The sequence below is a fragment of the Schistocerca piceifrons genome, chromosome 11, assembly GCF_021461385.2.
Source record: "Schistocerca piceifrons isolate TAMUIC-IGC-003096 chromosome 11, iqSchPice1.1, whole genome shotgun sequence".
NCBI classification, from domain to species: Eukaryota; Metazoa; Arthropoda; class Insecta; order Orthoptera; family Acrididae; genus Schistocerca; species Schistocerca piceifrons.
The window spans coordinates 147655792-147668739 of record NC_060148.1 but is presented as its reverse complement, the minus strand read 5'-3'; the positions used below and the strand labels follow the sequence as shown (position 1 = coordinate 147668739).

The following is a 12948-nucleotide window of genomic DNA, read 5'->3' as shown; positions in this document are numbered from 1 at the left end:
TAAGTGATGTGATCAATCTCATACGCCACCTACAACCTGTTGTGGAGAACACTGTGACTGACAGAAGGTCAAGGATGATGAAACCATAGGTAGGGGACAGGGCATCACATTTCCATGCTTATCACAGAAAAGAGAGATTTAAGGTTTCCTCGCTCTGTAAAGCAGAATAGTTGGTGACCTGTGGTAGACCTGATGACAGAGTACAATGCTGGTACAGCCACAAGTGTTTCAGAGCACACTGTTGAATGTGGAATTCCACATCAGATGACCCCTTCATGTTCCCATACAGATCCAACGAGTTTGTGATCAATGATTTCAATGGATACAGTGTCATCGAGATTAGGGTGTGGATCAATGGAGATGTACTGCACAGTAAGACGAATCACGTTTCTGGTTATAACAGGTCAATGGTCAAGTCCTGACACTCCATCATCCAGGCAAACTGCTGCTTGAAATGTGTACTGTGTCCCAGATGCATGCCAGTGAGGGCAGTATTATGCTACAGGGGATGCTCATGTGAGCTTCCATGGGGCATTTTGCAGTAATCCAAGGCACCATGACAACTGTACAAGGTATGTGAGAAAAGTAATAAGACTCATGTTTTTAGCTCCCAAAGTTTTTATTTTGTTTTTCCACATATCAATGCAGTCCCTTCAAAGTAATTCCCTTTGGTAGCTATACATCAGCAGAGTCATTGTTTGCACTCTTGGTAGCAGTGCTGAAAGGTTTCTTTTGAACGTTCTCCAGAGTCCCAAAATAATGTCTTTTTAAGACACCATTCAATTTAGGGAAAAGAAAAAAAAGACACAACAACTGAGATCACGTGAGTAGGGAACTGCGGAACAACAGGAATTTCTTTTGAGGTCAAAAATTCCGTGATGTAAGTGGCTGTGTGACATGAGGCATTATCATGATGCAGCATCAAATTGTCTGCAATGTCTGGTCTCACTCGATTCACCCTTTTTCTGACCCTTTCAAGGACATATTTGAGAAATACCTAGTTGACAGTTTGTCCTGGAGGGACAAACTCTTGATGAACCACACCCCTACTGTAAATCAAATCAGCATGGTTCTGATCTATGATTTGCTCATTCGAGCTTTCTTCAGTCAATGAGTTGTCTCAGTGTGGCATTCCTCTGCCACTTTGTCTCAGAATTATACTAAAAAATCCAGGATGCATCACCTGTGATCACGACTGAACCATTTGTGGTCACTGGCAATCCTCTCAAAAAGATCAACACGTGTTTCTTTGACTGATCTTCTGCTCAGTTGTGAGGTTTTCTGGTACCATTTTAGCACAAACCTTATGTATGTGCAAAATTTTGGTCAAAATTTGATGTACAGTGAAAGTGTTTAAGTTTAATGGGTCATCCATCATCCTTGTTGTTAAATGTTGGTCCGATCACACAAGAGCATGCACACATTCAACATTTTTGTCAGTCTTTGAAGTTGGTCTCCCATACCGATGTTCTTCTTCAAAGTGTTCTCCTTCCAAAAATGTTTTGTACCAGTGAAAATCCTGTGCTCTTGATGATGAATATTCCCCATAGGCCAGTTTCAACTTTTTAAAGGTCACAATCGTGGATTCCTCAAGTTTAACACAAAACTTGATGGCACAACATTCTGTGAATTCTATAGTGCCATTTTTGTGACACACAAAGTGAAACAGAACTTTCCTGACGGTGCTCTCAAAAATCACAAGCTGTGTGTACGGAGCTTAAACTCAAACTGAGCATCTGGAAGGGATTAACACAGTGGTCTGTGTAAGTAGAACAACACAGTGTTGCGAGATCACTCACAGTGTTGTCAGTCTCATTACTTTTTACACACACCTCATAGGCTATGTGAGCATTACTATGAACCACCTCCAGCCCTTCACATTTCACTTATTCTCTTTCAGCAACAGCACCTTCCAGCATGATAACTGTCTGTTCCACAAGGACAGAATCGTGCTGCAGCAGTTCAAGGAGCAGAACAGTGATCTCATGTCAATGTCACAACCATCCTATTTGCTTCATCTGAACTCGATGGAGCACATCTGGGTTGTTATTTGGCACCAACTGTGTGTCCAGAAACCACTATATGTGGACATCTTGGGGAACATATGTCTGCAGATCCACTGAGGACTTGTTGAATCCATGTTACACAGAATAACTGCTGTACTGTGTTCCAAAGGTGTGTCAATGGATTATTAAGGAGGTGATCATAAAGTTTTGGCCCACGGGTTTCTACAGGTGCAAATCAGAACTAGTGGACACCATCTAGTATAAAGAAACTATTTTTTTATTTATTTATTTTGCAATTTTAATAGTCTATTTTGTAGAGTGCAAGAAGTAAACTGTATGTGAAAGGGGTATAGGACACACAGAACAAACATATCTTGTACGACATCTACTGTGCTGGTTCTGTTTCACTATCAAAGCACTGATAAGTAACGAAATAGATTTTTGTCTTAACGATTTAAGACCTTGGTACTAAGGCACAAATATGAAGTAGTGGTGAATGTACAGTGCCTTACAAAAAAGAAGTGAAGCACCCAGAAGGGGAGGAAGAAATGAAAATAAATGACGCTTCACGGCTCGGGAGAGTACATGACATTACTTCAGTGATTACAAAATCGAGTCAAATTTACAAAAAATCTTATAACTATGATTCAACTTATCAGTATGACGTTTCACCCCCTCTGGCACGGATGCACACACTGATTCAGATGGGAAGAGTGTCATAATGCCACTGTACCTGCTCCCGATGCAAGCTGGCAAAGAACTGTCATAGCCAGTTCACGATATGCTGGATACTGGCACTGAGACAGACTTGACATCTAAGTTAGTCCCACACATTCTATTAGGGACAGGTCTGTGAATCTTGCTGGTGACATCAGCGTCACACAGACAGTTTGTAGAGATGTGTGCCACATGCAGACTACCCGTCCCTTTGAAAAGTGTCACCAAAATTCTGTCCCACAAGAGGAAGCGGGAAGTCCGAGTCGTATTAATGTGCCACCAGAGTTCCCTAAGTCACTATTAGTCATGATATGAAGTTAAACCCGATGATTTGAACTTCGGTGACACCAAGAGTAATACTGCTGTGCCTCCACAAAATACTGGTAAAATGGGACTTTGCCCCGGGTCGTCGCCATACTTGCTGATAACAGTCAGCAGGGTGGTGCATAAATGCAACCCGTCGCTAAACACAATGTGATGCCATTCACTAGCAGTCCGTGCATCACAGTCTTGGCAACCCTTCTAACGCCATTTGTTTTAACATGTTACTGGAAGTCTGCACAGGGGACTGTAAATCCCCAGGCTGGCTGCTGCCAGTCTCTGAGCAATGGTGTGGGATGACACAAAGTGATACAGAGAATACATTATATGTTTTTGAATGGCAGGTACAGATATGAAGGGGTTATGACGTGCTCAATGCACAGCACAACAGTCCTCACTCGTGGTGGTCCAGACATGGTTGATTAGAATCTTGACAAGTATACCTGTCCTCACATACCTGTGCAGTCTGACACTGGACCACTGTCTCAACCGAATGCCCCGCAAATATTGATGCTGCACTAATTTATACTGAATGGAGACCCTCAACACCATCAAGAGCTGATGAATATGTCTCACACAAGGACAAAGCATCTGTATCCTTCACAGCGATCACTCAACATCTGATACTATACACACACTCTGGTGGCTGTTCTACCAGTCACAGAGAATTATAGCTATAATCATTTACATACCTGCCAATGTTGTGTACGTGTTCAAAGCAAAATTGACACCTGACCATGTCTTCTGGGTGCTTCACTTTTTCTGTCAGTGTGTGGATGATGTTCACCATTGGTTATGAAAAAGTATTATGGATCTATTAAAAAAAATTAAGTTGCACAAAACAAAACTTCAGCTGAATTTCATATCATACTGGTACATCAAATTAGTTATGTACCACATTATTTAAAGATTTATTTGGGCTTTTGTGATAGAGAATAATCTTACCAGGTTCTCGAAGAAGCTGAATCACTCGCATCCCGCATCTGGAACCGAGAAAGTGATCTGTGTATATGTAAGTTACTACTTGTCTGCCCTGAAAGACAACTAAATGTAAAAGAGGAATCTGTGCTTTAACTAATTTTACTGAACAGACATACTATTTTTCATTTTTTTCTGAAACAGAAATAATTATATTCAATGGCACTGATGGCACAAAGAATGCTGATATTTTGTTTGTTGTTTTAACAGCAGCAATTATTTATTTTTGCCTTTTATATTGATTTCATTTATGAAAGTGGCTATCAGAATTGTTACAAGGTGCACTATTGAAGCATCCTGAAAAGCTTTTTATGCTGTAACAATGTTGTGAAAATTTATTGTATTTATGAAGAGGTGAGAGTCCTTGTATAAATATTCTTTTTAGATCCTTAAATATATGCAGAAACATGATGCATATGTAACTGTTTCTTGAATCACCATAATACGTATCCAAAAAGAGTACTAAAACCCTACCAATGTTATGCAATGTTCTACCATTTTAGCAGTAGTAACGCCCAGTGTGACTGCTGTGTCTTTATTAATGAGATGATGTGACATTATGTACGCAATTCACGATAAGAAAGGCAACTGTGAGCCTGTTCCCTTAACAATTATGAGTAAATAAAACTAGTGAACAAAATGATCATCACTATCTCCTTTGTTCGTACAGTTGCCTATGGGAATAGGAGAAAGTGATGAGGGAACAGTTCTTCATAATCTTCGATCCGATGTCACGCAACCGAAAGAAATGAGTAAAAGTTATGTGAGTGACCATTATTCAACACTTCTGCTGCATAGTTCAAGAACTATCTTCAACATCATATTTTACAGACCTTTGCTTATTTTTTGACATTAGGTTTGGGACACTGTAACAGCCTTTCATGTTACATAATTAATGCATGTATGTATGTATGTATGTATGGTTAATGAAATCTTTTAACCCCCATAACTTGCACGGTAGCTCCTGACATAGTCACTTGTGTGGATGACAGGTGTCATCCACAACATAAACAGTGCATTTGTACACTTTGAACAGTGTATCTGGATTATTTTAGTAGTGTTTTATTTAAATCAAAACATAACACATTTAATACACCAACGCAGTAAGTTAACTCCAGGCAAATGCCGGGATGGTTCCTCTGAAAGGGCACGGCCGACTTCCTTCCCCATCCTTCCCTAATCCGATGAGACCGATGACCACGCTGTCTGGTCTCCTTCCCCAAACCAACCAACCAACCAGTAAGTTATGCACTAGGTGAAAAATATTTTTGGCACTTGTTTGTAAATAGCTGCAGTACCTCTCTCATGGCACCCAACTTGTCATTCTCTGTGAACCCTTCTATTGAGGATAGTATAAAAACCTCAGACATCTCCACTGAAACCTGGAATGGTTTTCACTCATGCATAGGAAGCATGATTCAAGTCAGTTGCCCTTCGAATTAACCCACAACCTTGATAAACTTTTTCTAGAATGTCTCAGAGATCCACACAAACATTGCAAACCCTAGAAGAGATATCATGAACTTCACTGTTGTAAATATTTGTACACATTGCAATAATGGATATTACATTTTATCCAAAAATAACTTCATAATATCAATTTCCATCATTTTTACACTACCTTCATTTTTGGCTACATATATGTGCATAACATTAATACAAGATCTTGTTCTAACATTGGTAGAATATTTACTTTTCCCCCACTTAGCTATTCCATCTTTTCCTAAAAGAAATATGTCCTCTTTATTACTTCTTCCTGTGATTCACATTCAGCATTTTCTGACACTTCTTATTCTCTTCCTCAGTCATGACCACTTTCATGTACACAATCCTCATTCTCTGAGTCAGCAACACCATTGTTAGGACTTCATCACTGAGCTCATGGAATCATTCCAGCCATACATCAGGAACTCTGCTAAGCTCTGTACATGTTTTTTTATTACTTTTGACACCTACTGGAAAAACTAAAAGTATAGAAGATATTTACTTCTCATAAATAATTATTGTAGGCATAAAGCAAACCAACTGTAATTAGTTTCAATATGCCTGAAATTACACACATGAACGTTGCATTGAATCTAACAAAGCAGTAAAGGAAATACACTTACTTTTTTCAAATTGTAACTACATTGCTCACACAGATGGCCACTCTTCTCCATGCTATAATAACATTTCAGAAACAATGCAACCCTGTGTACTTGAAAGTCAATAATGGCTAAAGCTAACAGATGGAGAGTTAATGGAAAGGTACTCTAAATGCTGCAAACTCGATCCAGCCCAATTAAACAAAACAGAGCGGAGAAATAACATGGCTGACAAGCATCATCTGTGTAAGCAATGGAAGATTAAGAAGCATGATGGCCTACCCATTATCAGTTCTACAGAATGCAACCTCTTGCAGATTGGAGTATAAATACTGGAAAAGATTTTTATTATTTTTTTATGGCACTAGTCTTAGTGGTTATCAATGCCTCAAATGTAAAAAAATTACCAGTCGATAGAATATGGTGTCATATGTCCAGATATGGCATTAAAACATGATAAAAAATTGAACACATAATATAACAGCTATGTGCCTAAACACTCAACGCATTATACTAGCAAAAGAAACTAGGATGTATCAAAGTCAAAAAAATGCAAATCCCTAAGATGGAGAGATAGAAAACAAGAACAGCACATAAAAATAAAAAGATTGTTAAGGCATTACAGTAGAAGCTTTCCCTCACAAATCACAGGAAACACTCTATGCCAACACGTGTGAGCAATAGAGATGTGCCTACAATTAGCTCACTCCTTAGTTCATCCAAATTAGCATACTGAATGAAAATACGTGGCTCAATGAGACCGCACCCACACATATTCAAATCGGGAGTGAACAATGTATGCCCAATGTGAGCTCAACACAGTATAGCAGACATCTTTGACAAAAACAAAAGGAAACACAACCATACCACAGCACTGCTCTGAATTTCTTGTGACAGGCAGCATCTTGCCATTCTGTGTGCAAAGCTCTCAAAATTATGTGCCTTGGCTTTGATCACAGTCACCATCAGAATTTCTAAAACAGCCTTCTTAGCCTTTCAATCACCAAATACATTCTCTGGTAAACGAGTATACAGTAGGCAGCTGAGTAGAAGGTCTGCAAAGAGTCAGGTGGGAAGTGGGAAATAGTTCTTCCCTTTTCTCCCTTTTGTGCTTCTACTGTCCACCATCTGTGCTGTCGACTGTCGGAAAAATATTATCTCACTGGAAGACTAAATTGTTATATTGTTCACCATTCAAGGTTTTCCATTTTCTTTTACTTTTTATGTATTGCACCAGTGAAAAAGATCAAAGTTCTAGTTAAGTGCAGACATCTCATCTGCATTATAAGCAAAAAATTGATAGAAAATCCATTCTCAATTTTTTTAACTGAATAAAAGGAAACATATATTTTGCCTACAAAACTTAGTCCACAAGTTGGATACACAGTACCAGTATCAATGCTAACAATACATCAGCTAATTACATCATGCATACACAAATAATTTAACTGATATTATTCTGGAAGTATCAGTCCACTGATGAGGCGAGAGGCTTTATGTATTTACAGCACTCAGACCTCTTCAAGTCCGTCACAGTTAATAATGTCTATGTAATTATATCTGTGAAAATGTTTTTAGAACAGTGAGCACCTTTCTCACTTGAGCATGTCACTGACTCACAGTCGGATTCCTGTTGCACGCATCCTTCTCAACTGCGAACAGTAACTCTGTACTTGTACAGATTTACCAGAGGTGCACACAGGAGTATCTTAAATATCAAACCAAAGTATGTGACAGTAGACAGCACCAATCATTTGCATCTTGACATCACACTGGATCATAACACAGCGTGAAATCACAGTTTTCTGGGGCCCACACTTCGTAACATATCACTTCCTGGCCACCCGTATACCCTCATCCCATTCACTACTTTGTACACCAGGGATGTGCATTTACAGCGTCTAGGGGATGGAAGCTTTCATCTCATAAAGAGAATGGACTAGAGTCTTCCCTCAATCTTCTCAAATGGGTGGGGGTGTGGACTGACAACACTGTTTTTGAGGGTGAGCTATTTCCCCAGCCTGGCTAGTATCTTAACAGCAACTGTACCACCTGTATGAAACAAACTATAGAAAACAGCTGCTTTCTAGGTCCTATTAATGAGAGATGTAAATGGGCCAGGGAAATACACCGGCTGCCAAAAATGTGAAGCACCACAAGATATGGTCATAAGTCAATCTAACTTTGTACACTTAAACACCACCAGCAAATATGTAAACGATTAGAGTTGCAATTCCCTGTGACAGATTTATCGCGAAAGCACATTAGTGTCGGTCACATTTAATGTCATTAGCAGGCCAGGAGGGGTATATTAATGGCATGAGCAGCATCATACATTCAGTGATCACTGCGAAGGACATGGAGATACCACATACTTGTGTGAGACAGCATTATCAGTTTCTGACAAGAGTTTTAAAAGGGCCTCATTGTGGGCGTCCATTTGGCCGGCTCATCAAATCGTGCAGTATCTAGATTTGTAGGGCATTCGGATAGACTGCACGGGAATGAGAGTGGAGGTATAATCCTCATCAATTTTTTGGACACACGTCTAATCACCACGAGGAAGGATCATTGTATTGTTCACTGAGTATGTTGTAGCCCCTTCATATCTGTGTCTACCATCTGGAAACAATTAAAGCACTCTCTGTAATGTTCGGTGTCATCCTGTGCCATTGGTCAAAGACTAGAAGCAGGCAGGCTAGGGAAGTACAACTTCATGTGTAGGCTACTTTTAACATCACAATATAAAATGTCTCCATTCGGAGGGTTGCAAGACTGTGACGCACGGACTGCCGATGAATTGCACCGCATTACGTTCAGCAATGAATCGCAGTTCTACACTACTCCGATGACCTTAACAACTGAGTATGAAGGTGACTTGGGGATAGCTCTCATTCTTCCAACGTTCCTGACAGGCACAGTCGCATTATAATTATTGGCACAGTGGCATTATAATTATTATACTCCCAGTACTAAAATATTGGGAGTTCTCATGTATGACTTCTGGTTACAGCTGGTAGTGATTAAAGGAATTTGAATGGCACTACGGAACATCACATACATCCTGCACCCTCACGTTACCTCTCATGTGACAGCATTGCGGTGCCAGTTTTCAACAGGACAGTGCTCGCCCACACACGGCACGCGTCTCTACGGACAGTCTGCACAGTGTTGTGGTACTCCCGTAGCCATAGAGATCCCCGTATCTGGCCCCGACAGAACTCCTGTGGAACCAGCTCAGATGTCAACTCCACACCAGTGCCAGTATCCAGGATAATGAGGACCAGTTACAACACTTGCCTGCCAGGAGAGGGTGTGACGGCTTTACGACAACCTTCACGACTGAATCAGTGCATATATCCAGACCACATTGGATGCTATCTCACAATGATAAGTTGGCTCATACTGCCATGTTCTTCACAAATCTGACTCAATATCACATACCCACATAGTCCATTAAGTTCCATTTTCTTTTGTCCTTCCCTTATGAATGCTTCACTTTTTAATCAGGCAGTGTATTCCTGAAGCAGACTGACCAAAAGACTGGAATATTAAAATAATTTCACGGAGCATTTTTGGGAATTCACAAAATGGGTAGTGATGGTAGCAGGTAAGTCATGGACCGTGTGAGGCAGATGTGTCATTTTAAAACAGAGTTGAGTGTATCAAATTGGGAATGAATGATCCTGCCTGTGCATAAAGTTTTGGAAGAGTTGACAATTTCATTCTGGGACATGTACACGGAAACCTGTTTGGTCACTGGCCAGTTCTATAGGGCAATGTTGCAACTTAGTGAGCCAAATTCTCGGTAGGAAGAGGCCACACAACAGAGTATAGAACCATCAGCTAGTCATTTAACTGACAAAGCTGACTTGGAAAGATCTAACAGAACACAATAAATTCCATTTGTCCCAATGAAACCTGAAGTGTGGTGTTTCTCTGTGTGCTCCTCATCATCGACTTATAAACACCTATCCTAGATTATTTATGAAGGAAATAATCCGTGGGAGTTGCTAGAGACCAGCTGGAGATAGTGCAGTGACAGATCTCATTTTCCCATCTAGTGGTCAGATTTAAGAGGCTTCTGAAAGCAATTCGATTGTTACACATTTTAAACCCTGGCTTATAGGTCAAAGCGAACCTCATGACCCTTATTTAGACTGATTTAATATTGTGACAATGCAGCAAATTAATGCAGATCTACCAACTAATGTTCCCGAATAAATTTGTGGATTTGTAATTTGCCACGCATGTTGTGCATTTCTAAGAATGCACAGATACTGTCTGTGGCTGAGAGTAGGTCTTCACACAACCCTACAGAAGCTCTAAGTATGGGAAGAAGGAACATTTCAACATGTTGCAAAGCTTTAACAAGGACAAGAAACTTAGGGTAGAATTTAATGTCCCTTTGACAACTAGGTAGCTGGGCACTGAACAGGAGCTTCAGCTGGGGAAGGAAACCAGCCGTGCATTTTTTAAAAGAACTCTATTGACATTCACCTTAAGCACTTTAGGCTAACCATTGACAAACCAAATACTATGCGCAAGATGCAGGTTTAAACTGCTGTCTTCTCAAATGTGGGCCCAGTGCATTCCCAGTGTATCGCCAAACTCGGTGTTCCACACCCAGAAGGATTCCCTCTTTTATGGGTCTATGGAATGAAAATTAATCTAATCTAATCTAATCTTGCGTTGTGGGTACCACCCTGGCAGAAAATGTGCTCCATACAGTGGGCAAAGCCTTCTGTTTTTACACATCTGGACACACTGTGCTCACTGACTCTGGACCCAACTGAGCACACAATTTTCAAGCAGAAGTGTCTGTAAATTACAGAAAGAAATGTGTGTTAGTACTGTAGGTTATCCTGAAGAATTGCGACTCAATGACGAATCATGGTCACATGTGCTCGCCCAGACTCCGTCACATGAACAGCGGCCAATTCACATTGTCTTGTATCCATGGAAATGACAGCCATGTCCTCAGAGTTAATAAGAAGGGAAAGCTTCACGAGCATAACAAAGGTAAAGTTACAAGACAGGCATCACCAGGGTGTGACAACAGGCTTAAATAAAGTTTCAGATGCTCCAAGTCATGCAGAAGGAATCTTTCTAGCCAGTGGCACCAGAGGGATGCCAGTCACACTTAAAAAATAACACTGTAAGGTGTAAATAAAATTTCAGAATGAGAGTAAGAGAGGAATAAGGAAGAGAGTCCCTGGAAGGGGCGCATACATACCTTGATGAGCCTATAGCAGGTCCAGGATATAAATTTACAACAGATGTCTCCCTACCTCCACCCAGCTTCTGAAAGACACTGCATAATTGGAGCCAATGAGACGGCGAGGGTTTTTCAACATTACACCAAGTCAGGTACTCGCAGGGGTGAAGGGGTAATTTATTAAAATTGGGATGCTGATGCTCTGAAAGAGAATCATGGCAGTCAGAGCAGACAGGAGTAGAGGATAGATAGGACAGGCAGGTCCTAGTGGAGGTGAAGAGAGAGCAGTACTGGCAGAAACAGCCAAAGTTATTAGTTGAGTAGCGTTGAGCAGTGTTATCTACAATAGTTCAGGGCAGTAGATGGAGTTCTAGCTGGATAGCTGAGGTCTCCTAAGTGCCATGTCATGGGTGGAGACACAGTTAGTACTGACAAGTTCTTTAAAAACACAAACAGTGCCATTTACTCACCACCCCTTTGTAAAGACTTAGTCTTTTGTGGATACTACCCATTTTGAGCAAATGTATATTATGTTGAGGGTGGTCTCTGAATAAAATCAGAAGTTGTAAAACACTCAGTGTTTGCCATTCAGTACTAATTTGAAGGAAGATTTAATATCGCCAACATCGATGTCATTACAGATGGAACACAAGTTCAGATGGTGTTAAGGACGGAGAAGGAAATTGGCTGTGGCTTTTCAAAGGAACCATATTGACAATTGCCTGGAATGCTTTAGGGAAATCACAGAAACCTAAATCTTGATGACACATTTGAACTAATGTCCTCCCAAATGCGAGTCTAGTGTGCTAACCATTGCACAACCTCATTCCGTTACCTTTTGTAATAAAGAAATTTTAACAACATAGTCAGATAAGGACTCCCTCTCACTTAGACCAACTGACTATTTCTGTTTCTCCCAAACTTTGATGCCTAATCCCAAGAAACAATCACTTTTGGGGTACAACGACATGTGAGTAGATTTTCAGATAATTCAACCTCTATATGCACAGAGTATCTTGTCTTCCATATGCATACAAAACCGCTACTTGATGATATAAATAAATAAGTCATTGTCTTGATGATAATAAGATTCTAAAACATACACTGATGTGCCAAAACATTCCACCCATCTCCTTAATAGCATGCAGGACTATCTTCTGAAGCAATAAAGCACTGATTTAATCTGGCACAGATCAACAAGGACTCAGTACGTTTTCAGAGGTATGTGGCACCATATGTGTATGTACAGTTCACATAAATTATGGGCCAGTGGTTTCTGGGCACAGAATTGGCACCTAATAGTGTCCATAATGTGTTCCGAAGCCTTCATATCAGGCAAATATGGTGGCTGAGACATCAATGTGAATCCAGTATTATGCTCCTTAAACCACCACAGCACAACTTTGGCCTCTGACACTGTTGGGAGAGATATCGAGCATGACAGGATGCAGGTGATGTGCAATAATGTTCACATATTCCACATCTGTCACAATGCCTTTGATCAGCCCCACAGGTGACTCTCACACACAGCATAATACGGCCCACCACAGCTTGTGTCTGTCACAGGGTGCACATTAGAGAAGTTCCAGAATGAGATTTTCACTCTGCAGCGGAATGTGCGCTG

At 40.5% G+C, this 12948-nt stretch overlaps 1 protein-coding gene across 4 annotated transcripts in view; it reads right to left on the bottom strand.

The window, feature by feature from the left end:
• Nucleotides 1–12948, bottom strand: part of LOC124719903 (zinc finger protein 721-like) — a 201810-nt gene that overhangs the window by 33663 nt on the left and 155199 nt on the right. For 3 of the 4 annotated variants that reach the window (XM_047245088.1, XM_047245087.1, XM_047245090.1), the window contains one exon: nucleotides 3990–4027. In XM_047245088.1, coding sequence (XP_047101044.1) covers nucleotides 3990–4027 — 38 coding nt within the window. Of the gene's footprint in view, nucleotides 1–3736; nucleotides 3859–3989; nucleotides 4028–12948 lie in introns of all 4 variants that reach the window. The other variant, XM_047245089.1, reaches the window with a different exon arrangement.